Consider the following 27,837-nt stretch of genomic DNA (forward strand, 5'->3'; position numbering starts at 1 on the left):
CAGTCTCCATCTGCCCCCAGCCCATCTGGTTTGGCCAGACCGGCATGTCCCCTCGGAACCTGGTCCTGCCTGGACCAGCCTCCACCAGAGAAGGGCCTGGACACTGGTAGGGGGGCTGGGTCTCAGGGGGGCGATGCACGGAGATGGGGCCCGGAGGCCAGGAAAGACTGGGGCCTGAAGCGGGCTGGAGAGGGGGGAAGGGGGGTTGGAGGGCTGGGGGGTGGGACTGGAGCAGGAGTCCATTGGGAAGAAGAGGCCTAGATGCTGGTGGGGGTCTGGAGTCCTGGGTCAGACTGCAGAGAGTGGACCTAGATGCTGGCGGTGGTGATAAGGGGATGGGGGGGGGCACGTGAGGGGGTGTCCGTGTGCCTTTAGGGAGCTGAGAGGAGGGGCGGGCGGTTCAGCTTGAGCACAGTGCAGCCGGTGGTCTCAGCTGCCCCAGTCCTACCGCGCGCCCCTGTATGGCAGGGTTGTCCCTCGGAGGAAGGGGGCAAGGGAAGAAGAAGGGACAGAGGAAGCGAGGAAGGGAGTAAAAATCTGTTCTGCTGAGAATAACAACTGGGGCGGGGGAAGGGGTGTTATCCACTGCCCCCTGCTCTTTGTGCTCTGGATCTGGACGGAAAACTAAGCAATACTTTTGGGATGAGGGGCGGGGGCAGGGCTCAAAAAGACTACGGAATAGAGCTTGGAACTGCTCCTCAAAATATGAAAAGAGAGAGAACTGGGTCTAAACTCATAGAACCCAGAGAAAAGCATTACCCATACAGGCGGTCTAGGGGGACCCTGACAGTACCCCGTGGAAGATATCCGGGAACGGAGACCACTACATGGGGCCAGTTGTCACTTCCTAGGGGAGCCAAGACCACTACAAGGTGGGGACCAAGGTCAGTGTCTGGGAAGAGACTATTTAGTGCCCACCGAGTGGACACAGGTCCGGAATGATCCCTCCTGCAGACCACGACCATGACCCCAGAACTTTAAGGGCCAGGTTTGTAAGGAAAGGATCTGACTCGGTGTCAGTTCCTTTTTTTTTTTTTTTTTTCCTTTTGACTGCAAATAAGACATTTTAATTGGACAGGAGAGCAATAAAAGTGGTTTTTAGATGTTTGCAATCTCAAGTTAAAAGATTTATGTTGTGCTGTGTAGAACTTTTTAATCAGCAGGCATCTACTCTAATCAAATGGAATTCTTATAAAGTAACAGTTATGTGACTTATTTTAATCACAAAAGCAAGCAACTGTTAAGTTAAAAAAAAATCGTGGAGACACCTTCTTCCCTCCTTTGCCAACGCTGTCATTGTCCACTAATCCATCCTGGGAGCAAGGATATTTGATCTATTGGTTGGGGTGTTTTATTGTTTGTTCAATTTTTTAAAATGTGAATATTAAAAAAGAAAGCAAGCACTATGTATCTTTTTAACACAGATCCTTGTTGTTGTTGTTTTCTCATTGTAAAAGCTCTTTCTCAAATTTCTGCAAACATGGCTTGATTAATTTGAAGTATTTTTGTCTGTTTTGCTCTTTAAGCCATTCAACTTTTTTTTTTAAAAAAAAGACACTAATACTTTAAAGAATGAATAACATTCATTTGCAATAACATTGCCATGGACTCCATAAAGACAAGTTGAAGACCTAATGTTATCTGTTCAGTGACTGGCAGACACAAGTTTTACCCTTCATTTGCCCTCTATGTTAATCATCTTTAATCCTCTCTAAATCCCTTATTAGTTATCAGAAGCTATTAAGAAGAAAGCTTAAATTCACAGTAGCTATGCATTTAAATACAAATTAAAAGAAATAAATCTGGGAAATGGCCACATCCTTATTTGGCTTTTCTGAATATAGATGTTTCCTATGTGATCGCCATCCTTAAGTGAAATACTTTGTTTTGTTGAAAGATGGTTGGTTAGGCTTAGAAAAAAACTTCTTTCTGCAATAGTCACTCCAAAAATGGCTGGAAATGCAGGCGAGAGGGCAGGTAGATAGATAGCATAATGGTTATGCAAAGAGACTCTCATGCATGAGGCTCCACAGTCCCAGGTTCAATCCCCCAACAACACCATAAACCAGAGCTGAGCAGTGCTCTGGTAAAAATAATAATAATAATAATAATAATAATATGTAAATAAGTAAAAATAATAAATAAATGTAGGTCAGGGCAGACCATCCTCATGACTGAATGACTCACTCCTACACTAATAGCACTGCTAGACAACAGAGGAACCAGTTCTTCTTGGGGGAAGCTGTTACATTATAAAAAGATGAAATTTGGGGCTGTTATTTCTGGTGCCCTCTTACCTCTGACCTACTGTTCCCACCTGGGAAGCTGTTCTTTTGTTCCATCAAGTCTACTTCTTGAGGTCCTTTTCCAGAATTGCTTATATAACTTTCTACCTCTCTAGCCTTCAAAGTTTGTCCTTGTTAAGTTTTAACATGAAAATAATTTGCTGCTTAATTGTTGGGGGGGGGAAGATGATTTCATTAAATCTCTAAGTAAATTATTTTTATGGAGGAACTTCCAGATAATTCACACCCTCTTTTCCATCACTGTTTCTGGTTTATTTTTCACAAAGTCCTTCCAGGAGTCAGGATGAGCCTAGGATATAGTCAAGGAGACCACTCACATGTCCCATCTTGTCACTAGCATCTTAGTTTTTCACGGTGAAGAACTGGGTTAGGATTTTGTCTCATTTATGTTCTGCCACCTTCCAGACACCAAGTTGCAGGTGCTATCATGATTCTATCCTGACTTTTCTGGGCAGATGACCTTACCAATGTGTCCTGGAACCTCACCTCTCCAGAGCTATAGCCTAATAGGGAAAGATAGAAACAGGCTGGGAGTATGGATAGACCTGCCAATGCCCAAGTCCAGAGGAGAAGCAATTACAGAAGTCAGAACTCCTACCTTCTGCACCTCCAAAACAGTTTTGATCCATACTTCCCATGATGGAAAAGTGATAGGAGGAAAAGGATAAAAGGACTCTGAACTCCAGCTGCGTCAGGACCTACAGAGAGAAAAGGAAATAGGGAAGGACATTTGAATGTAGTTATAGGGTCATATGTGGCTTGGAGGGGGAGAGAGGACTGGACCTGGAGGAAAAGGGGGCAATTATGTACAAATGTAGACAGATAGTTGTAGAGATGACAGTTAACTCATGTCTGCAAGCTTGGGAGAACTGCAGTGGCTTTCAATGGAGGGATTGAGGACTCAGAACTCTGGTGGTGGGAACAGTGTGGAATTATACTCCTGTTGACATGTAATTTTGTAAATCAATATAAAATCACTAATAAAAATAAAAGAATTGGGTTAGGATCTCAAGGTGGAGGTTATGGGTCTGCTTGGTTTGGGAGCAAAGAGGTGATTTCTTTCGCTACATCATCAAGTGCAAAAACTAATAAAAATGGTTGTTTAGGGGAGTCGGGCGGTAGTGCAGTGGGTTAAGCGCACATGGTGCAAAGCGCAAGGACCAGTATAACAATCCCGGTTTGAGCCCCCGGCTCCCCACCTGCAGGGGAGTTGCTTCACAGGAAGTGAAGCAGGTCTGCAGTGTCTAACTTTCTCTCCTCCTGTCTTTCTTCCCCTCTTCTCTCCATTTCTCTCTGTTCTATCCAACAATGACGGCAACAGTAATAACTACAACAATAAAACAAGGACAACAAAAGAGAATAAATAAATTTTTTTAAAATGGTTGTTTAGAAATGGAGGAATACACTAAAAAAAATAAATAAAAAGCAACTGAAAGTATTTCAAGCCTACTAAAAGTACCAGATTGACTCTGAACACCATGGTTCTTTGGTCAGATGTTGTTGCTTAACCAGAAAAGATCAGCAGACCAATAGAGAGTGCAGTTCTTTAGAAGAGGTGGGTGAACATCACTTTAACTAGAGCAGCTGGAAGTCAATGACAAGCTATTTACCAGGCCGATAATAAATAGCAAAATACTGATTTAATAAATTATGAACAGTCAGAAAAGAAATCCTGGTTTGTTAACCATAACAATATAAAACAACCCAAAAGATTTTTTAAATATTTTATTTATGAGAAAGATAGGAAGAGAGAGAAGGAACCAGACATCACTCTGGTACATGAACTTAGGACCTCATACTTGATAGTCCAATGCTTTATCCACTGTGCCACCACCTGGACCACCAAAAGATCTTTCTAAATTATGTAAGTATAGGGAAAGGGAAAATTAAACCCATTTTGGTCAAGAACCACAAGTGGGGTGTTGCTGATTTCTATTGAATATATTAATGCTTTACTATTTGGAACCCAGGTCTAAATATACTGTACAGAACTCCTACCAAGAAAAATTCATTTTTCAAATAAGTGGGAAACCATTAACTGACATTTCTAGACCATTATACTGAGGTTTAAACTGAGAAAAATTTGCAAGCTCCAAATTGAAATGGAATTTGTTATCATGACCTCTTTTTTATTTTTTATTAGTGACTTACTATTGATTTACAAAATTATAAGATAACGGGTATAATTCCAAATCATTCCCACCACCAGAGCTCTGTGTTTCCCACTGGAAACTGCAGTTGTTCTCCCAAGGCCACACACATGGGTTGACTTATTTCTCTAACAATATTTATATATATTTGCCCATTTTTTTCTTTCTTTTCTTTTAAAAATTTTATTAGTGATTTAATAATGGTTAACAAGATTGTAAGATAATAAGGGTACAATTTCATATAGTTCCCACCACCAGAGTTCTAGGCTTGAACCCGGATCCTTGCATGGGTCCTTGAGCTTCATACTATGTGTGCTTAACTGGCTCTGAAGCTTCCCTATTATTTATCCCTCTAGGAGTATGGACAAAATTCCTTAGAGGAATGAGGGGGTGGGAGGTGGCAGGAGGTGGAAAGTCTGGCTTCTGTAATTGCTTCTCTGCTGGACGTGGACGTTGGCAGGTCCATCCATACCCCCAGCCTGTTTCTAACTTTCCCTAGTGGGGTAGGGTTCTGGAGAAGGTGAGACTTCAGGACACATTGGTCAGGTCCTCTGGCTAGGGAAATCAGGATGGTGTCATGGTAGCATCTGCAATTTGGTGGCTGAAAGGCAAGATATAAAGCAGGGAAAATTTTTTAATAGACACAAACCCAAAGGTAAGAATAGAGCAGATGAAACTAGAGGTTTTCATGTAGGAAGAAGCTAGGATGTCTATTTTAGGTATGTTCCAAGGGACCCATGAATTCAATAATTTTTGCCTGAGCCTGATAGCTAACATGCAGGTGGACCAAAAATATTGTCTGGAAAGATGGTGTCAGAGTTGAGAATAGAATTATAAAGCTGGATTAGGGCAGAGTGTAGCTCCCAAATATGAGGAGAGTATATAAATCTCATTAACTGTTAACCCCATTCATCTGATATAGGGCCCTAGGCCCATATCTATTCATATCTAGCACAGGAGCCTGTGTAACCTCTGCTTCCCTGTAGGCCTAACTCACATTCTGTGGTCACAGCTAGGAACATTCTAGGCTGCACTCATTTCATGTCAGCTCTGTGGATAAATGCATTCCTGTCTAAAGTAAACAACATACATATGCTTTACTTCTCTCTCTCCAGAAAGCCTGCTTATTGAAGCCTGGGGACTTTGACAACTACAGAAAATCCTTGTTAGCTTTAAAGTTCCACATATAGTAGAGAAGTAATTTATATAATTTTTTCCCTGGAAATGAAATAGTACTACAATAAAAGAAAAACAATCAGATGAATCAGCACATTACAAAAAAATTTTTTTTAATAAATGATTTCACCGGTTCCAAACATGTCATCCTTTGCAAATAAGCACGAAGCACAAAAGAATGACAAATATTTTTAAAAGTGATATAAGAATAATAGATAGATATGGATTAAGAAATAGTTCTTGGATATTTATCTGATATTTATCATGATCTTGAAAGTGGTTTTTCAAAAGGAATGGCTCATTCATCAAATTTAGGATGTGCTGACTCCAACAATTTCCCCACATAATCTGTGGTGACGTGTGTGTGTGTGTGTGTGTGTGTGTGTGTGTGTGTGTGTGTGTGTGTGTAGCAGGGGTGGAGGGGGGTGCTGTCTATTAGCTCTTTGCCCTGATAATAGCAAGAGAGAAACCATTCCTTGAGATGCAGCACTGAAAACAATGCGATAAACTGTTAAGTATTATGATGGGGTAACGGAGTTTTTTGTGGTTTTTGTGTTTTTTTTACCAGAGCACTGCTCAGCTCTGGCTTATGGTGGGGCAGAGGATTGAACCTGGGACTTTGAAGCCTTAGGCATGAGAGTCTGTTTGCATAATCATTATGCTACCTTCCCCCACCCCTCTTCTGTTTCTTCTCTTTCTTTCTCTCTCTCCCTCTCTCTCTCTCTCTCTGTCTCTCTGTCTCTCTCTCTCTCTTCTTGCCTCCAGGGTTATTGCTGGGAATTGGTGCCTGCACTACAAATCCATTGCTCCTGGAGGCCATTTCCCCCATTTTTTTGTTGCCCTTGTTGTTGTTGTTATTATTGTTGTAATTGCTGCTGCTGTTGCAGGATAGGACAGAGAGAAATGGAGAGAGGAGGGGAAGACAGAGAAGGGGAGAGAAAGACGGACACCTGCAGACCTGCTTCACCGGCCCGTGAAGCGACCCCCCTGCAGGTGGGGAGCTGGGGACTCGAACCAGGATACCTGCACCAGTCCTTGCATTTCCACCATGTACACTTAACCCACTGCACTACCGCCCAGCCCTCCTTCTGTTTCTCTTTAATCTCAGTAGTAAATTCAGAATCCATTGACAGCTGCACCTTTCTAGATATACAAATCCGCAAACTTTTGTCTTTATTTTCAAAATTCATATTGTTCTGAAACATATATTTTTGAAATAGATGTGTAGACTCATTTGCAACATAATGCCGCCTGATGGATGAGACTATCATCTTCCTTTATTTTATTTAGTATACTTTTAATATGTTTTTCTGCTGCTAAAGTTTAGGAGCTGCTTGGGAAGTATTACATAACATATGCTATATATATTCACTACACTAGTTTCCCAAAGTATGCAAATTCTTACATTCCAAACATATTTGCCCTAGGAGTTCTACATAAGGAGCCATGGGCCAGCTTAAGTTGATTCAAAGAATCTATATAATTTAGATGTGTGACTTTCCAAGGTATAATTTGGAAATATGCATGTAATATTCAATAAAAAAGTACATCATCAAATCATTAAGCCATTATTTATTAAACTTTCTTGGAAGAAATAGCACAGCACTATACAGAGGAGTCATTCACCAAATAAACATTTGCCAGTCCATTCCATGTACACTTAACTCTACGCAGCAAAGATGATATACTGATGATTGTTTCACCTATTGGCATTTATGTGATTTTCCACCACCACCCTTGCGTGCTATAGCATAGTCTTAAAGAGATTCTTTAGTAGAATTTTCTTTTATCCTTGTTTTGTTTTTTTATTACAGGGTGTTCATAAGAATGGAAGCACTGTTTTCTTGCCACACTCCTTATTGTTCTATCTCCTGAACCTTCAGAGCCTTGGGGAAGAGCCTGTGTTTAATGATGACAAGCTTGTCACCAGTATAGCATCCAGTCTGAGTCTAAAAACAAGTTAAAGACAAACTTAGAGTCCACATAGTCACTTCAATCAACCACTTCGTGCCACTGTTTTCCCAAGATGAATCGATACACAACTATGAGGCAGCTGGGGGATGGCACTTATGGGAGTGTGCTGATGGGCAAGAGCAACGAGTCCGGGGAGCTGGTGGCCATCAAGAGGTATGTCGTGATCGCCAGGTGCCCTTTGAACTCTCTTCTTGCCCTTAACTCCCTTGCGATTAGACAGACATAGAGAGAGGTCTACTCACATCTCCAGACCTCTGCTCCACTAGGGAAAGATAGGAATAAGCTGGGGTATGAATCGACCTGTCAACACCCACGCTCAGCAGAGAAGCAGCTACAGAAGCCAGAACTCTTATCTTCTGCTCTCCCAAAACAACCTTGACCCATACTCCCAGTGGGGGAGAAGTGATAGGATGAAGATAATAGAGCTCTGGATCCAGCCTCATCAGCACCCAGAGAAGAGAGAGAGAGAGAGAGAGAGAGGGAAAAGGACAGGGACATATGGAAGTAGTTATGTTGTCATGAGTGGCTTGGAAGGGAAGAGAAGATTGAGTCAGAATGGAAAGGGGGCAATTATGAATAAATGTGGACAGGTAGTTGTAGAGATGATGTGATGGTTGGCCCATGTCTACAACTTTAGGGGAACTGTGGTGGACTGCAGTGGGGAGTCTGATGATTCAGAACTCTGGTGGTAGGAATGGTGTGGACTTACACACCTGTTGACATGTAATTCTGTAATATAAAAAAAAAGTTTTTAATTTAAAATAAAGGAGAGGTCCAGTTGGGACCCATACTTGTTGGACTAATGTGGAATGATAATCTGGAGAAAATAGTGCCAGAGGGAATTCTGCTGCAGATATTATCTTCATGATCTGGTTTTTCTCAGTTACAGTGATAAATCAAAAATTATAAGGGCCAGGGAGAAAGCACAGGCTTTCATGTCAGAGGCACCAGTAATCCAGGTTCAATCCTTGACACCTTCATAAGCCAGAGATGAGCACTGTCCTCAGTTTAAAATAATTAATAATAATATTAATAGTAATACTAATTAAGTGTTCTGTGTTTTATGCTTAAGAATTTTCTCTATTATCTTTATTGGCTACAGACAGCCAGAAATTGAGAGGAAAGGGGAGACACAGACAGAGACACCTGCTGCACTGTTTCACCACTTGTGAAGCTTCCTCCCTGCAGGTGGGGACCAGTTTCTTGAACCCAGTTTCTTACACATGACAGAGTAGAATTTATTATTTCTTTAAAATAGTAGGCTCATGGGAGTCGGGTGGTAGCGCAGCGGGTTAAGTGATGATGGCGCAAAATGCAAAGACCAGCATAAGGATCCCAGTTCGAGTCCCCGGCTTCCCACCTGCAGGGGGGGGTGGCTTCACAAGCGGTGAAGCAGGTCTGCAGATGTCTATCTTTCTCTTCCCCTCACTGTCTTCCCCTCCTCTCTCCATTCCTCTCTGTCCTATCCAACAACGACAACAAAAATAATTACAACAATAAAACAAGGGCAACAAAAAGGAATAAATCAATTAAATAAATAAATAAATAAATAAATAAACATTTTTAAAAAAATAGTAGGCTCATAGGCCAGAGAGGCGATTTGACCGTGGTAGAGTGCTTGCCTTGTATAGGTGAGGCCCAGGACTCAGTCCCTGGTACCACATAACAGGAACAATGGTATAGCAAGTGAAACTCCGTGGATGGGGGATCAGTGCTTTGCTTTATCTCTATGTCACTGTCTTATGGAAAAATTTAAAAGTGGGCCAACGAAGTGACTCAGCAGTAAAGTACACTCATGAGATTCTGAGTTCAGTTTCCAGCACCATATAAAACAAATCAGTTACTTAATGAATAATGGGTATCAAGATCAGATGATATTCATAATATCAAATTGAGTTCTGAGATGCTTATAGGATTTTCCTGAGCTTACCAATAAAACAATTATTTCTTTTTCAGATACACTGCATTATATAATATATGCACACATATATAAATATTGAAGGCTTGGTGGCATAAAATAAGAATAAACATCTATAATTCACTCAGTTTCTAGGTGTCAAGAATTCAGAAGCAGCATAGCTGGGTTGTTCAGGTCCCTGGTCTCTGATGGGGTGGCAGTCAGATATCTACTGATTATACCCTCTGCCAAGATTCTAGCCCCTGAAGGCCGGGCTGAGGCAGGTGGGTCCACATCCAAGTGGCTCACTAACTATGAGTTTGCTTGGGCAGCTCTAACAAAATTCCACAGTCTTGGGGTAGTGCTAGTGGGTGCCTAACAAGAGTTCTCTCTTGAAGCTGGAGGTTCCAGTCTGAGGTTAAGGTTTCCAAGCAGGTTGGTTTCTCCTGAGGCTTCTTTTCCTTGGCTTATGGAAGCCATCTTCATATTATCTTCCTCTGTGTGAGTCTGTGTCCTGATCTTCTTTTTTTTTAATTTCTTTATTGGGGAATTAATGTTTTACATTTGACAGTAAATACAATAGTTTGTACAAGCATAATATTTCCAGTTTTCCACATAACAATACAATCCCTGCTAGGTCCTCTGTCATCCTTCTTGGACCAGTATTCTCTACCCCATCCCCCACCCCCAGCCACCTACCCCAGAGTCTTTTACTTTGGTGCAATACACCAATTCCAGTTCAGGTTCTACTTGTATTTTCTTTTCTGATCTTGTTTTTCAACCTCTGCCCGAAAGTGAGATCATCCCATATTTATCTTTCCTGATCTCTTCTTATGAAGACACTCATGATAACAGATTAGGGCCTATCCAAAGATTTCACTTAACCTTAATCACCTATTGAAGATCTATCTCCAAGTGCAGTCCTGCTCTGAGGTACTGGAAGTGAAAATATCAACATGTGAATTGTGTGGACACATCTGGTCCCATAACAGGTGCCGGGGTGAAGCCCAAAACTTAGTCTAATATCAAGGAGAAGGCAGGGCTGGTTTCTCCTGAGGACTGTGAGGGAAGGATGTTTTCTGGGAGCCCCTCTTGGCACAGACGACATTTTCTCCCTTCACCTCTTCACATTAACTTTACTCAGTCCATGTGTCTGTCCAAACGTCACCTTTCTGTAAGGACACCAGTCACACTGGATTAAAGTCTACCTTAATAATTTCATTTTTAAAATTTGTTTTATATTTATTTCCTTTTTTGTTGCCCTTGTTGTTTTACTGTTGTAGTTATTATTGATGTTATCATTGTTGAATAGGACAGAGAAATGGAGAGAGGAGGGGAAGACAGAGAGGGGGAGAGAAAGATAGACGCCTGCAGACCTGTTTCACTGTCTATGAAACGACTCCCCTACAGGTGGGGAGCCGAGGCTCGAACTGGGATCCTCACACCAGTCCTTGCGCTTTGCGCCACATGCGCTTAACCCGCTGCGCTACCGCCCGACTCCCGCATGGGTTCTATTTCTAAGCTACATCCTCAGTCATTTACTCTTTTGCAGTTTCTCTTCCTGGCTATTTTGCTCTGCTGTTGTTGTTCACAAGGGAGATACAACACAGCACTAGTGCTGCCTTCAGTACCAAAACACCTCCCGTGTGGTACAAGGGCTCTACCTGGAACATGTGCATGGCAAGGCATGCACTCTACCCAATGACCACTCTTAATGAGGGAAGGCAACACTTTCTCAGGCTCAGTTAGAAGGCTCTGGCCATTCTCACTGGACAGGAGTGTTCCACACGCACACCTCACTATGAGGAGATAGCAAACTGAGCAAAAACTGGCACTTTGCTATATAAAATCTAGCATGGGAGAGTAAAGAGGAAGGGAAGAAAGGTTCATGGACATGTCACTCATCATGTCTGCCGTGTTCAGAACCACAATGCTCCTCCTCTCATAGCTAAGGACAGAGGAAGAAGAAACGAGGAGTCACGTGTGGAAGGTTTGAAGAAAAATTGAAACTTGGGTGGGGGAAGACAGCATAATGGTTATGGTTATGCAAAGAGACTTTCATGCCTGAGGCTCCAAGGTCTCAGGTTCAATCCCCACACCACCATAAGCCAGAGCTGAGCAGTGCTCTGGTAAAAAATAAAATTTAAAAAAGCTTAAAAAAAAAGTTAAAGAAAAAAATTGAAATTTCAAGGTGAAGCAGTGTTGCAGGTGTCTCTTTGTCTCCCTCTCTGTCTCCCTCTTCCCTCTGGATTTCTGGCTAGCTCTATTCAATAAATAAACAAAGATAAAAAGTTAAAAATAAACATTAAAAAAAATCATATCCATTATCAACAACTGCACTGTAGTCTGCTAAGCACCACCACCACAAAAAGGAAAAAAAAGTCAGTGGTGTAGCTGTATGTCCAGATCTTCAATCCCCATATACTAAACTTTGCCTTACTTATTTCAGGATGAAGAGAAAATTCTACTCTTGGGACGAATGCATGAACTTGAGAGAAGTTAAGGTAAATGCCTAGAGATGAGAAACTTAAGATGCATTATTTCCCTTAAGCCTCTTTTCTGAGGATAGTTGCTAAGGAGATTACTCGGGTTTTTTGTTTTGTTTTGTTTTTTGTGAAAAGTAACCTAAAGATAATTGGGCCTCTTAGGTCTTTTCATTTATCTTTCTAAAATAATTTCTCATCAGAATTTGAAAGTGTACTCCCACACGAAAGAGAACATTAGAATTTATGTTACCAAAGGAAATATAACTTTGAAAACTACTACATACAATTTCCTTAGTTTTTATGCTGTGATTTGGATCAATTTTTTTTTACATGCAGTATCTTTTTAAAGATATATTTATTGGGAGTCGGGTGGTAGTGGTAGCGCAGCGGGTTAAGTGTACGTGGCATGAAGCACAAGGACAGGCTAAGGGATCCCGGTTCAAGCCTCTGGCTCCCCACCTGCAGGGGAGTCACTTCACAAGTAGTGAAGCAGGTCTGAAGGTGTCTCTCTTTCTCTCCCCTGCTCTGTCTTCCCCTCCTCTCACAATTTCTATCTGTCCTATCCAACAACGACGACATCAATAACAACAACAATAATAACTACAACAATAAAACAAGGGCAACAAAAGGGAATAAATAAATATTTAAAAATAATAATTTAAAAAATATATATATTATTTACTATTGTACAGATACAAAGAGAAATTGAGAGGGGAGAGACAGAGAGATATCTGCAGGTCTGTTTCACCACTAGTGAAGCTTTCTCCCTGAAGGAGGGGACCAAGGGTTTGAACCTGGGCCCTTGTGCACTGTCTTCTTCTTCTAGCGTTTGCCCTTCTTCCGTAGCCAGTCAACAGCATCAGGTTGAGCCTGATGTAAAGTTTCAAGACCTCCTTTGAATCTGGAGAGGTGGCAGTCGTTGACTATGTGGGTCATAGTCTGTCTGGAGCCTCTGGGGCAGTTCAGGTGGTCTCTGGCTCCCCAGCGATGGAACATAGCGGCGCACTGGCCATGGCCTATTCGATAGCGATTGAGGAGGGCCCAATCATAACGTGCTAGGTCAAAGCCGGGTTGACGCTTGCAGGGGTCTGTGATGAGGTGTTTGTTCTTTACCTCAGCTGACTGCCAACTCTGTTTCCAAGAGTCTGGAACAGAGAAGTTCAGTGTAGGCATAGGGGACCAGATTGGGTGACGAGACGTCAAGCGTTGGACAGGGTGGGCAAAGATATCCGCGTATATTGGCAGGTCCGGTCGAGCGTAGACGTGGGAAATGAACTTAGATGATGCCGCATCCCGACGAATATCTGGCGGGGCGATCTTGCTAAGAACTGGCAGCCATGGAACCGGGGTGGAACGGATGGTTCCAGAAATTATCCTCATGGAGGAATATAATTTGGAATCGACCAAGTGGATATGGGGGCTACGGAACCATCCTGGGGCACAGTATTCTGCAGTGGAATAGCATAATGCCAGAGATGATGATCGTAGTATGGAAGCGCTCGCGCCCCATGAGGAGCTGGCCAGTCTAGCAATGATGTTATTCCTCGCGCCCACCTTTGCTGCAGTTTTTATGAGATGTTCGTGAAATGACAGAGTGCGATCGAGAGTAACGCCAAGATAGACTGGCTGGGCTTCATGCCGGATTCTCGTATCGCCAAGCTGCACATTAAGCTCACGCGAGGCCGAGGCATGGTGTAGATGGAAAACAGATGATACCGTTTTTGCAGTGCTAGGGATTAGTCGCCATTTTTTACAGTAATCAGATATCAGAGACATGTCTTTCGTGAGTGTTTCCTCGAGGATGTTGAACTTGGATGCCTGAGTTGCACAGCAGATTTCATCGGCGTAGATGAACTTCCTTGAAGAAGTTTCTGGGAGGTCATTGATGTAAATATTAAATAACGTAGGAGCCAGAACAGAGCCCTGGGGGAGGCCACTTGAGACAAGTCTCCATCTGCTAGACTTGTCACCCAGACTGTAATATGTGTACTTAACCAGGTGCGCCATAGCCTCCTTCCTTGGAATTCCTAATAGAGTTAAGTCATTAAAAAGTCTAGACTGGGGCCAGGTGGACCTGGTGCACCTGGCTGAGTACACGTTACAATGCACAAAGACTCAGGTTCAAGCCCTGTGTCTCCACCTGCAGAGGGAAAGCTTTGCAAGTGGTGAAGCAGTGTTTCAGGTGTGTCTCTGTCTTTCTCCGTCTCTATCTTCCCCTTCCTGCTCAACTTCTGGCTGTCTGTATCCAATAAATAAATAAAGATAACTTAAAAGGGGGGGAGGAAGGGAGAGGGAGAGGGAGAAAGCCATATTGGACAACTGAAAGAAAAAAAAAACTAGACTAAGAAAAAGGTAAAGAGAGCCGGGTGGTGGTGCACCTGGTTGTTCTAATGTACAAAGAGCTGGGGTTTGAGCCCTCGGTCCCCACCTGTAGGGGGCAAGCTTTGCAAGTGGTGAAGCAGTGCTGCATGTATCTCTCTCCCCTCTCTATTATCCCCTTTCCTCTCATTCAATAAATAAATAAAGATACTTAAAAATTTTTAACAACACAAAAGTGAAAGATTGAAACTTTTGGTAGCTTTATTGACTTTTTTTTTTTAGCGCTCACATTCACTCTTTAAGCAGTTGCTGCTTATTTTAAACTGGTGTCTTAAGATACCTTTATATGTGTGACTATCAATCACTACCATATATCAATAGTAAAACTTCATTCACTAATGACGTCAGAAAAAAATAGAAAATCACAGTGAATTCCTACCTCTAACTTTGCTTTGAGAGTTTCAATGTAAATTTGTTGTGTTACAGTCTCTGAAAAAACTTAATCATGCCAACGTGATTAAACTGAAAGAAGTTATCAGAGAAAATGACCATCTATATTTTATATTTGAATATATGAAAGAAAACCTCTATCAATTAATGAAAGACAGGTATGTCTTTGTTTAATGAAAATGAATTTAGTCCTTTCCTGAGTTCCTTGGATTTTTTTCAATGTCATACTCTACAACATAAAAACTTTCCATTTCAGCTGGTAGGTTTAAATTCATGATCTCTGTCATCTTTATCAAAGGATAACATCTAACAGTAAAAAAAAAAGAAGAAGAAGAAGAAGAAGAAGCAATTGTGACACAGGTCCCATTATTCATATGTAATTCCTTAAAAGCTAAAGTAAATATTTCACATATACCACAAGGCTATACTTTTAAAGTCAAAATCTATCTACTGTTTAATACTCAGCAGCAAATATGCTTTCAGCAAAGTTGAGACTACCTGTTGTTCTTACAAGCATCTTGTGAAAGGTCATTGAAAGAACAGAGGAAGGAATAAAGTATCACTTAGGAATGGATATGTGATGAATTCATTCATCAGGATGCTTGTAAACCATGATGAAATCGCTAATAAAATTTTCAGCAGAGGGAGTCGGGCGGGCGGTGGTGCATCAGGTTAAGCACACATGGTGCAAAGCACAAGGACTGGCATAAGGATCCCAGTTCGAGCCACCTGCAGGGGAGTCACTTCACAAGTGGTGAAGCAGGTCTGCAGGTGTCTGTCTTTCTCTCTCCCTCTCTGTCTTCCCCTCCTGTCTTCATTTCTATCTGTCCTATCCAACAACGACGACATCTATAACCACAAATGTTAAAACAACAAGGGCAACAAAAAGGGAAATTTTTTAAAAAGCTAAAAAAAATTCAGCAGAAAAAAATAATGATATATATATTTTTTTTAATCAGTGTACTGCTCAGTTCTGGCTACGGTAGAGCTGAGGATTGAACCTGGAGCTCAGTGCCTCAGGCATGAAAATCAAGTGGGTTGTTGTTGTTGTTGTTTGTTTTGTTTTGTTTTGCCTCCAGGGTTATTGCTGCGGCTCAGTGTCAGCACTACTAATCCACCAATCCTGGCAGCCATTTTTTCCTATATTTATTTATTTATTTATTTTTATTTTATCTGATAGGACAGAGAGAAATTGAGGGGAGAAAGACAGATTCCTGTAAATCTGCTTCACTGCTTGTGAGCAAAATCGTGTCTGGGGTTCAGAGAGCCCAGACTCAATCCACAGCAGCACCATAAGCCAAAGATGAGCAGTTCTCTGGTCCAATACATTTACTTAACATCAATACAAAACAACAAAAAAAGGATTCTAATTTCCATTTTTAATTTTTTTTTTTTTTTACTTTAATGAGAAAGAGTAGATACAGAGGGAAAGATACCGAGAGAGAAAAAGAGAGGAGAACACTGCTCAGTTCTGGCTTATGGTGGTGCTGGGAATTGAACCAGGGACCTCAGGGCCTCAGGCTTGAAAAACTTTTGCAGAACCATTATCTAATTTTCATTTTTTAAAGGATCTTTAACTCTATAAAACTATCCATCATGAGGACAGTGGGTTTGAGCTATCCATCATAAGGATTACATTATTTGTTCGTTACACTCATTTCTTTTTGTTGGTTGGTTGGTTGGTTGGTTGATTAACAAAATTATATAACTATTTATTGGTCATTTCTTCACAGAAACAAATTGTTCCCTGAGTCAGTCATCAGGAATATTATGTATCAAATATTGCAAGGGCTGGCATTTATCCATAAACATGGTAAGTTTCAAGATCCTTGTCATTGCCTTTTTAGGTCATTAATAAAATCCTTATAAGAATTCTATAGGGGGGCCAGGTGGTGGCACACCTGACTGAGTCCATGTTACAATGCACAAGGACCCAGGTTTGATCCCCTGGTCCCTACCTGCAGGGGGAAAGCTTTGAGGGTGATGAAGCAGTGTTGCAGGTGTCTTTCTGTCTCTCTCTTTCTATCTATCTATCTATCTCCCCCCTACTCTCTTCATTTCTGGCCGTCTCTATCCAATAAATAAATAAAAGATAATAAAAACATTTTTCAAAGATTAAAAAAAGGAATTCTACATAATGGTACATTGGTTAACTATAAATTTTCCAGTAATGATAAGTAAAAATGCATCATATTAAACTATAGTGACAAACCAGTCCTATATCCTCTGCAAGTTTTTTTTTAATTATCTTTATTTACTTATTGGATAGAGACAGCCAGAAACCAAGAGGGAAGGGGGTGATAGAAAAGGAGACAGAGATACCTGCATCACTGTTTCACCACTTGTCCTGCAGGTGGGGACCGAGGACTTAAATCTGGGTCCTTGTGCCTCATATCGTGTGCACTCAACCAAGTGCAACATCATCTGGCCCTGCAAGTTTTAATTAAGAATGATAATTCTTCCTGAAGGTCTTTGTACAGATTAGTGGAGATGATCATACTCTGATAGTATCTTGCCTAGAATTGAATGTATTCATAAAGAGAAATATATACTAAATGGACAGGTATTATTATTTTTATCTTACACACTATGGGAAACTTGCTTGTCACATTATTTTTAAAGTTTGATCCCTATTTCCTACCAGTCCTAGACAATTAATATGGTCTCTTTTGTTCCAAGTTCACATTCCTAATTATAATAGGCTCATTGATACTGTAATAGTTCAGCTATACTTAAACTGTCCAAGCATGACAATTTATTGTTTTTCTTCTCTATGTTACCAAGGTTTTTTCCATAGGGATATGAAACCAGAAAACTTGCTTTGCATGGGTCCAGAACTTGTGAAAATCGCTGACTTTGGACTAGCAAGAGAACTGAGATCACAGCCACCATATACCGATTATGTATCTACTCGGTGGTGAGTAATTCTGTGCATCTGTCCATATATCTAAGGTAGACCTTTCCTACATGGATTATTACAAGTCTTCCTAGAGGCTTCATAGGACAAAGTATGGGTTGAATTTGCATTCTTGAGAGAGAGAAGGACTGGGTCATAACTACTCTGACTCATGCAATAAGAAAAAAGAAAAGCCTACATAACTCTAAGTCTCCTGGCAGCCATTCTCTATAGATAGAGACAATGCCCGGGAGTCGGGTGGTAGCTCAGAGGGTTAAGCGCAGGTGGCGCAAAGCGTGAGGATCCCAGTTCGAGCCCCCAGCTCCCCACCTGCAGGGGAGTCGCTTCACAAGCGGTGAAGCAGGTCTGCAGGTGTCTATCTTTCTCCCCCCCTCTGTCTTCCCTTCCTCTCTCCATTTCTCTCTGTCTTATCCAACAACAATGACATCAATAATAACTACAACAATAAAACAACAAGGGCAACAAAAGGGAATAAATAAATATTTTTTTAAAAAAAGAAAGAGAGCACTCGAGAGACAAAGAGAAACAGAGAGACGTCTGCAGCACCGTCCCACCACTTGAGGGAACAGGGGCTTGAACTTGAGTCCTTGAGTATGGTGGTTATGTGTGTGTTCTACCAGGTAAACCACCACTTAACCCACCCCCAATTTTTTAAAAATCATTCATAAATTTATTCAATAAATATTTGTGGAATTCCTACTAAGTACCAGATACTATTTGGGAATACATAACAATACAGAAAAACCTCTGCCTCATGCTACTTACATGACATCCAACACGGCAGTGAACAACCGAAAAACATCAAGGGGGCCGGGTGGTAGCACAGCGGGTTAAGAGCACATGGAGCAAAGAGCAAGGACCGGCCTAAGGATCCTGGGTTGAGCCCACCGTTCCCCAACTGCAAGGGGGGGGAGTCACTTCAGAAACGGTGAAGCAGGTCTGCAGGTGTCTATCTTTCTCTCCTCCTCCTCTCTGTCTTCCCCGTCTCTCTCCATTTCTCTCTGTCCTATCCAACAACAACAACAATAAGAACAAGGATAAACAGCAAGAGCAACAAAAGGGGAAGAATGTCCTCCAGAGAAGCAGTGGATTCATAGTGCTGGCACCGAGCCCCAGCAATTACCCAAATGCTAATCACTGGTGGCATAATATATCCATTCACCCAGTAGAATGTTTTCAGCAACAATCGTGAAGATTTATGACATTATGCAACAAAAAAGTAGCTTTGAGAGTCAGAGGTTAGGTGCAAAAAGGTGCCCATACTATGTGACTTCACATATATGGAGTCAAACACAAAGTAACAACAACAACAACAAAAATACTGGGTGTTGCTTAATGAGAGCATGTAGCCAAACAAAACAGAACTTAGTCCACTCCATCTTTGGATCTATAACAAAAATAGCCATTGAAAAAAAATTTTTTTCATAGGTATCGCGCTCCTGAAGTTTTATTAAGATCTTCAGTTTATAGCTCTCCCATTGATGTGTGGGCTGTTGGGAGTATTATGGCTGAACTATATACATTAAGACCGCTTTTCCCAGGAACAAGTGAAGTTGATGAAATCTTTAAGATTTGCCAAGTTCTAGGGACTCCAAAAAAAGTAAGTATGCTTGTCCTTAAAATCTTATAAGCAGGGGTCGGGCGGTAGTGCGGAGAGCATTAAGCTCACATGGTGCAAAGCTCAAGGACCAGCTTAAGGATCCTGGTTGGATCCCCCCCCATCCTGATGGCCTGCAGGTGTCTATCTTTCTCTCCCCTTCTCTGTCTCCCCTCCTCTCTGGATTTCTCTCTGTCCTATCCAACAATGACATTGACAACAACAATAATAAGAGTAACAACAAGAGCAACAAAAAAGGGGAAAATAGCCTCCAGGAGCAGTGGATTTGTAGTGCAGGCACCAAACCCCAGTGATAACCTGGAGGCAAAAAAAAAAAAAAAAAAATCTTAAAAGCTCTTGCTTATTAATGCTGCCTATCTATCTGGTATTTTTATTTTCAAACAGTTTTATACCACATAGTTTAAACTTTTCATATGAGTTTTATTTTTAAAATTTGGCTAAGATGGCTGTAAGAAGCCAGAATCTCATCAGTCCAAAGGAGAAAAAAATGCCTTTCTTTAATAACTTAAAGGAAACTTTTTTTATTACTATTGGATAGAAACAGAAAAATTGAGAAAGAGGGAGATAAAGAGAGAGTGAGACAGAGAGACACCTACAGCCCTGCTTCACCACTTGTGAAGTGTTCCCCCTGCAGGAGAGGACCCAGGGGTCTGAACCTAAGTCCTTGTGCAGTGTAATGTGTGCACTTAACTAGGTGTACCACTGCCTGGCCCCTTGGGGAATTCTTTTTAATTTGCATCAACTTTTGGTTGACGAGTACATAGATAATTTTATAAACTGCCAGCTTGTTCTGTGATGCCCATTGGCATTGACTCAATACAATCTCCCAAATTCTGGATGATCTTTCTTCCTAATTTTCTACTGTTTTTTTTTTTTTATTTCTCTCTCTGCACCACGAAATTTAATTTCTTGAACTGCATACTTTTCAATGACTGTGTTCACCTAGACCTAACTTTCTGAGTTGTACTTAATAAATGTAAGTGTATGTAATTAATGTCCTCTATCCTTGTAAAAAACATTAAATGTATAAACTTCACTACTGAAGTGTTAACATAATTGTCATCCGTAGCTATATGGATTTTTTAAAACAATGAATGTAACATATAAGAAATATCTTTATACTAGCCTCTTTGTAAAGCCCATTTCCTTTCATTCAAAAACCACCCAGATAGCATCATCAAGATCTAAAGATTAGATACAAATTTAATATTTTAAAGTCTATAAAAGAATTTTTTTCATTCTCCCTAACTCCTAGTGCTGTTCTTTCTATAGTACTTGTAATAATGAACTGGTGTTTCATTCTCACATTTACACGTATGGATACATGTATCAGCACTTTCACATGTAGGTGCTTATTTATTGCTATGCTTTAAATTGATGACTAGGAACAACTTTCTTTTTGTCTTCCCCTGTTAAACAGAGTGACTGGCCAGAAGGGCATCAGCTTGCCTCCTCAATGAACTTCCGCTTTCCCCAGTGTGTTCCTATAAACTTGAAAACACTCATCCCCAATGCCAGTAATGAAGCCATTCAGCTAATGACAGAAATGTTAAGTTGGGATCCCAAAAAACGACCAACAGCAAGCCAGGTAACACAAATTAAGTCCCCAAGCTCAAGACACCTTGTGTATGTTCAGCATGGATGGATGGCAAGGATAGCCAATCTGAGGATGCTCCATGCTTCTTGGCGCTCATGAGAACTTAGTAGGTTAAGACTGAAAAGAATCGATCTCTAATGACAAAAAAAATCAGGTACATGACAGACTAATTTGGAAAATAAAAACATACCATGGATAATAATAATAATAATAAAATACCCTCCTCAGTAATACATCATGGTAAATTTTCTGAGGCTTGCAGACTGGGATAGAGTGAATTTTTATTTTTATTGATTTATTTTGTCACCAGTGTTATCACTGGGGCTCACTGCCTGCACTGCTCCACCATCATTTCCAAAGGTCATTTTTCCCTCTTTCTCATTCTTTCATTCATTTTTTTTTCTCTTCTTTTTTTCTTTTTAATAAAGGCAAGAGACAGAAAGAGAGGGACAAAGAGAAGAGACACCTACAGTACTGCTCCACGATTGGTGAAGCTCCCCAACTCCAACTCCTAGGGAGTGAACCTAGGTTCTCAAGCATGAGAGCAAGTAAAGTGTGTACTCCACTAGGTGGGCTACCACCAGCCCCTGGGGTGGATTCCGGTTTACTCTATACAACAGCTGCATTACTCTTCTGAACAGAAGTAACCTCAACCTCCCACTAGAGGGCAGCACGCAACACTCATTGGATAGAGACAGAGAAACTGAGAAGGGAGGGGGAGATAGAGAGGGGGGAAAGTCAGAAAGCCACCTTCAGCCCCGCTTCACCACTCAAGAAGCTTTCTCTCCTGCCGGTGGGGACCAGGAGTTTGAACCTGGCTCCTTGCGTGCGCCTTGCATACCATAATGTGTGCACTCAATCAGGTGTGCCACCGCCTGACCCCAGTCTGAGACTTTTTAAGCATGAAAGCAAAATTTAAAAGTAATCTATAAAATAGAACTATAATATTATTAAAGCTTGTTATATAACTAGAAAGAAATACTGAAAATAAAAACATCATAATGTGAACAGTAGTTTCGTATACCCTCTATACTCTAGGAAAAGATTATCCCCTTAAAATAACAAGAAATTTTGTTCATTTTTAAATCTTTCCTTTTGGAGGATAGTAGCTAGTATTACAGAAAGGAAAGAATTATAAGAGATAAAAATCTCAAAATTATAAAACACATTCAAAAAGACTGTACTCAGAAATTACCATTATTTACTTAGGAGTTATGCCATTGAATTACAAACTGTGACGGAGTCCAGCATTTACATTATCCTCTGTGTCTTCAGTATATTCAAACTCCCACATTACTTGAGCTGCACTCAGCAGTGGTGCTATTCAAACACACACATCATTTAATAATGGCGATGCCATAATACTGTGGTGGGGATATCGTAGAGTAAAAACTCTTTCCAGAGCCACCTCTCCCTTACCTGGGTCTTGTCTACCTTCCCACAACCCAGCTTCTTGTGGCAAAGGAGAGATGGAAATAAGGGCAAGGTTTGGTTGTAGGATCCAGGGCCCATGTCTCTCTGAACACGGCCTTTCCACCTCTGAAAGTATTACCTGTGTATCAAAGGTCAGGGTTCAGGCAGGTGGGTATTGGCTCAGGGTAGGAGATGCAGGTTATATCTTAAGGAACTTCCTGGGGAGTCGGCGGTAGCACAGTGAGTTAAGCGCAGGTGGCGCAAAGTGCAGTGACCAGCTTAAGGGACTTCCCCTTAAACAATAAAACAAAAGAACAAGAAAACAAAAAACCCAAACTCTACAACATTAACATTATCTAGCATTTTATTTTAAATTAATCACATCAAATCTACCCAATGTTCATAAAGCTCAACATATTTTCTTTTTTCTTTTTTGCTTCCAGGATTATTGCTGGGGCTTGGTGCCTGCACCACGAATCCACTGCTCCTGGAGGCTTTTTTTTTTTTAATTCCGTTTTTGTTGCCCTTGTTGTTTATCATTGTTGTGGTTATTATTGTTATTGTTGATGTCATTGTTGTTGATGTTGTTGTTGTGGGATAGACACCTTGCAGACCTGCTTCCCCGCTTGTGACGTGACCTGCCTGCAGGTGGGGAGCTGGGGGCTGGAACCCAGATCCTTCCACCGGTCCTTGCACTTCTCGCCATGCAAGCGCTTAGCCTGCTGCGCTACCGCCCAGCCTCTTTTTCTTTATTGTTTATTTATTTATTTATTTTTATTTTATTTTATTTGTTGCCACCAGGGTTGTCGCTAAGGCTCAGTGCCATGAATCCACTGCTCCTGGAGGCCATTTTTTTTTCCATTTTTGTTGCCCTTGTCTTTGCTGTTGTCATTATTGTTATTGTTGCCATTGATGATGATGATGTTGGATAGGACAGAGAGAAATCGAGCGAAGAGGGGAGATGGGGGGGGAGAGAAAGACAGACACCTGCAGACCTGCTTCACCGCTCATGAGGCCACCCCTCTGCAGGCGGGGAGCCAGGGGCTTGAAATGAGATCCTTAAGCTGGTCCTTGTACACTCAACCCACTGCTACCGCCCGACCCCCTATTGTTTCTTTTTTAACCAGAACACTACTAAACTTTGGTGTAATGTCGTGCAGGAGATTGAACCCTACTGGGATCTCAGAGCCTCAGAAATAAAAGCCTGTTGTGTAAACTTCTGTGCTATGTCCCCAGTCCTAAAATATATTTTCATACAGAAAAATTAACAAATAGAACAGTTTTACCCAGATGAAAATTAGGAATGAATTTAAAGGCTCGGAAGATAGCATAATGGTTATGCAAGAAAGACTTTCATGCCTAAGGCACCGAAGCTTCCAGATTTAATCACCAGAAATCAGAGCTGGCAAAAAAAAAAAAAAAAAAGGAGGAGGAGGAGAAAGGGGAAGGAAGAAGGAAAGGGGGGGAGAGAGAGAGAGAGAGAGAAAGGGAGGGAGAGAAAGGGCATGGTCACAAGGAAGGAGGGAGAGATGGCCAAAGGAAGGAATTTAAAGGAATTTGGCGTGCTAGTTATTAGTAAGAGAGGGAGTATGGATGGTACATTCTAGCCCCCCAGCTCCCTGCCACATAGATGTACTTTTTTTTCTTGTTTGGGCATTTTTTGTTTGTTTTTGTTTTGGCAGCCACCACTTTAGGCCACTTTTTCCATTCAGATAGACACAGAGGGGGTGGACACACCACACGCAGCACTGAAGCTTCCCCCATTGCCAAAGCATCTCCCATTCGGTGTTGGGACTCGAACCTACAGTATATGATAGCGCTGCAGGCAAGGACCCAGTAAACTATCTCTCTGGTCCAAATTCACATTTTCAAATGAAATTCACAAGGGCTGGGTGGTGGCACACCTGACTGAGCACACACGTTTACAGCGTGCAAGGACCAGGCAGGGTTCAAGCCCCAGTCCCCACCTTCAGGAGGAAAGCTTTGTGAGTGGTGAGGCAGGGCTGCAGGTGTCTCTGTCTCTCTCCCTCTCTGTCACCTCCTCACCTCTTGATTTCTGGCTGTCTCTATCCAATAAATAAAGATATTAAAAATCATAAAAGTAAATAAAAATAAAATTCACTTCTTGGATTTCTTTTTCACCACACAAGAGGAAAACTGGGTGCTCCCTGCATCTCTGAAGTTTATCTAGGCAAGTCATAGATGCCTTGCCCAACACCAGAGAGCACATTTAGGTGAAACATCTTTATGTTTGCTTTTCCCATGCTTTTGCAGGCATTGAAACACTCCTATTTTCAAGTTGGTCAAGTATTAGGTCCGTCGTCCCACCTTCTGGAAACAAAACAGCCTTTAAGTAAGCAGGTGCAACCACCAGAAGCAAAGCCATGTTTAGTTGATCTAGAACCTCAGCCCCTGCCAGACATCAACAATCAGACTGCTGGACTGCCCCCACCAAAACTCAGCCAGCAGCCACTGCAGTCCATCCAGCCACCACAGAACACGAGTGTCCAGCAAGCGCCAAAGCAGCCGGCACAACAGAAACTGCCACAAACACTATTTCCAAGTATCGTCAAAAACATGCCAACGGTAAGGAGCCCATAAAGATGCCCATAGTGAAACAGTTACATTGATCCGATTAGGATTTCATCTCCAGGCCTTTCTATTAAAAAAAAAAAAAAAAAAAAAAGAGGTAAGAGACAAATCCTCTGCAGCCTCTGGCAGGGGTTTGACATGGGATAGATTAAAATTCTCTTAGAAATACATAGACAATTATGTCGTGACTTTTCTGAGAGCACAATAATACGGTTTAGGAAATGAAAAATTTAAGAATGAAAGCAAATAGAGGTTACTCACTACAGACTTGAACAACTACTTAGATATAAAAGACTTCAGAGAGAGAATTTAAAGGAATGTGGCACTCAAAAAAAAAAATGACCCCAAATCTTAAGGATTGTATACTATTTTCAAACAATAATGAACACAAATAAAATGGGTTATTTATTTTCCCTTTTGTTGCCCTTGTTGTTTTTCATTGTTGTTGTAGTTATTGTTATTGTTGTTAGATAGGACAGAGAGAAATGGAGAGAGGAGGGCAAGACAGAGAGGGGGAGAGAAAGATAGACACCCGCAGACCTGCTTCACTGCTTGTGAAGCGACTCCCCTGCAGGTGGGGAGCTGGGGGCTCACACCAGGATCCTTACGCAGGTCTTTGCGCTTTGTGCCACGTGTGCTTAACTTGCTGCGCTACCGCCCGACTCGGTTTTTTTTTTATTAGTGACTTAATAATGATTAACACAATTGTGTGAGAACAGGAGTATAAGTCCATACTTTATGTCCCTATCTAATGAGCAGGACACTAGAGTTTTGCTTTGTTGTTGTTTTAAGTTGTACTAATTAACACAACAGAGAGAAAAGGAGAGGGGGAAAAGAGAATATTCACTGTTGGGGTTTGAATCCAGGACCCCTGCCTTTAAGTCCAAAGCTCTAGGAACTATGCCACATCCCAGATAGCAAGACACTAAGGTTTTGAAGTTAAGCCACTGGCCCACAGCCAAAGCCATATACGGCAGTTTTCCAAAGTGCATCAATGGAGAGTCACTTCTGACCCTGAGTAAACAAGCCCCTCAAATCAAGTTCATAGGAAACTCCCCTCCTTTGAATTTTCCTGTTTTTAGCATGTGCTACCTAGTTTTGCTGGTACTCTTAAATGCGTATTGATGTTATTTCCTTCACTCTATGGAAAGCTCGTGGAGAATGAGGGCTCTTATAAAATATATAAATATAACAACTTGAATGCAAATGAAGTGTAACAGCTGTGACCTTTAGGAAAATTACTAAGACTGATTTTCCACCACAGAAGCCAACTGGCAACCTGAGTCACAAAACTGCCAGGAGGCGATGGGGTCAGACTGTATTCAAGGCTGGAGATACTTGGGAAGAGTTTGAGGACTACGATTTTGGAGCCTCCTATTCCAAGAAGCCAAGCATAGGTGTTTTCAAAGAAAAAAGGAAAAAGGATTCTCCCTTTAGGTAAGGTTTGATTCCTAGTGGTAAAATATGTAATCAGTATCTCACATAAATACCATCTTACACATCAAATATAAGTGGAAGCAGACAAAACTGTGAATTGTTTACTGTGTGGTTTTCTTACACAAAACCTAAATCTTGATGCCTACCTCTGAAAGGTGTAATCTTCTCACAGCAGTGATCTTTAGTACAAGTGGTTGAGTGAGGTAGGTTGTGTGTGTGTGTGTGTGTGTGTGTGTAAGAAGGGATTTTGTTAAGTTTTAATTTGTCCCACTGAATTATGATCATATATATTTCATGTTTGAAATTCACATGCCCACTTGCAGGAAGCAAAGTACAATCTACAAAATGTATGGCTTCCTCTGGTGGCGTTTAATTATTAGCTTAATATTCTAATTTTTTTCTTATTATTCTGGACTATTTTTTAGAGGTTTGTTTACTTATTTTTAATAGAGCACCACTCAGCTCTGGCTTATGGTGGTGCTGGGGATTGAAACTAGAACCTTGGAGCCTCAGACATGGAAGTCTTTGTGTGTGTGTGTGTGTGTGTGTGTGTGTGTGTCCATTTTGCTATCACCACAGCCTTCTGGAGGTTTAATATTATCACAGTTCCTTTTCTTCTTATAAACTGAATCATCATTAATGCACTATTGAACTTTGAAATTGAGGGTAGATTAAATAGGGGTGAACATGTTTGAAACATTTTCTTCCTTGAAACAGAAGAGGAGTCGAGAGAAAAATATATCTATATACAGGAGGCAAAAACTTTCTTGGGGATTTAAACCAAATGAAACAGAAGGGGTCTCATGCATACCAACACTCATGTAAACAGTTACATTTTCAGAGTACATTGCTGTATTTATGAATCCCAAGGCCTCTGGAAAGTATGAAAACACTACACTTTTGCCTAGTTGGATACAATGTATTTTCTCTGTACCCTAACTGCATTTTTCTAAGCAAACTCATTTTACTCATAATAATTTCAAATTGCAAAACTTGTATTTCTTATGTTCCTGTCTTCTAAATACTCTAGAACTTCTGCCTCATAATAATAAGGAGAAATTTCAGGCACTCAGAAGAAGGAGAAACTCTCCCAGCTCACAAAATGAAGTGCCCTTCCTTCCTTCTTCTTTCTCCTCCCTCCCTCCCTCCCTCCCTTCCTCCCTTCCTTCCTTCCTTCCTTCCTTCCTTCCTTCCTTCCTTCCTCTTTCTTCCTACCTGAAAAAAAAAAAAGTAACTACTTGGCACTATAGGATGCTGAAATCTTTATTTTGGAGTGCACACACCTCTGAAGGTCTATGGAGATGTTAACAGGGGTGTGTGTGCTGAGATATTTCTCAGTTGGTTTTTAGACCTTCGAGTCCCATAGGGACTCTTCTCTAAAATACATGAACTTGGAAAGCTGTTTACTCTCCCACCCATCAACACAAGAAAATCTTACCTCTCAGATGTTTCAAATCTGGCGTGGCACTTTTGAGGGTCAACAACCTTGGAGGTTCAAACATAAA

At 41.3% G+C, this 27,837-nt stretch overlaps 1 protein-coding gene across 5 annotated transcripts in view; it reads left to right on the top strand.

Annotated features, from left to right (window-relative positions):
* MAK (male germ cell associated kinase) overlaps positions 1–27,837 on the top strand; it is a 59,445-nt gene continuing 31,608 nt past the window's right edge. For all 5 annotated transcript variants that reach the window (XR_009549437.1, XR_009549436.1, XM_007524265.2 and 2 more), the window contains exons 1-10: positions 1–106; positions 7,447–7,759; positions 11,953–12,007; positions 14,795–14,916; positions 16,492–16,571; positions 17,543–17,675; positions 19,104–19,275; positions 20,714–20,881; positions 24,578–24,889; positions 26,160–26,332. Coding sequence is in view for 3 of the 5 variants with exons in the window: in XM_007524265.2 (XP_007524327.1) it covers positions 7,659–7,759; positions 11,953–12,007; positions 14,795–14,916; positions 16,492–16,571; positions 17,543–17,675; positions 19,104–19,275; positions 20,714–20,881; positions 24,578–24,889; positions 26,160–26,332 (1,316 nt within the window). In the remaining 2 variants the exon portion in view is untranslated. The remainder of the gene's footprint in view (positions 107–7,446; positions 7,760–11,952; positions 12,008–14,794; positions 14,917–16,491; positions 16,572–17,542; positions 17,676–19,103; positions 19,276–20,713; positions 20,882–24,577; positions 24,890–26,159; positions 26,333–27,837) is intronic.

This window comes from Erinaceus europaeus, chromosome 4 (assembly GCF_950295315.1).
Source record: "Erinaceus europaeus chromosome 4, mEriEur2.1, whole genome shotgun sequence".
Classification (NCBI taxonomy): Eukaryota; Metazoa; Chordata; class Mammalia; order Eulipotyphla; family Erinaceidae; genus Erinaceus; species Erinaceus europaeus.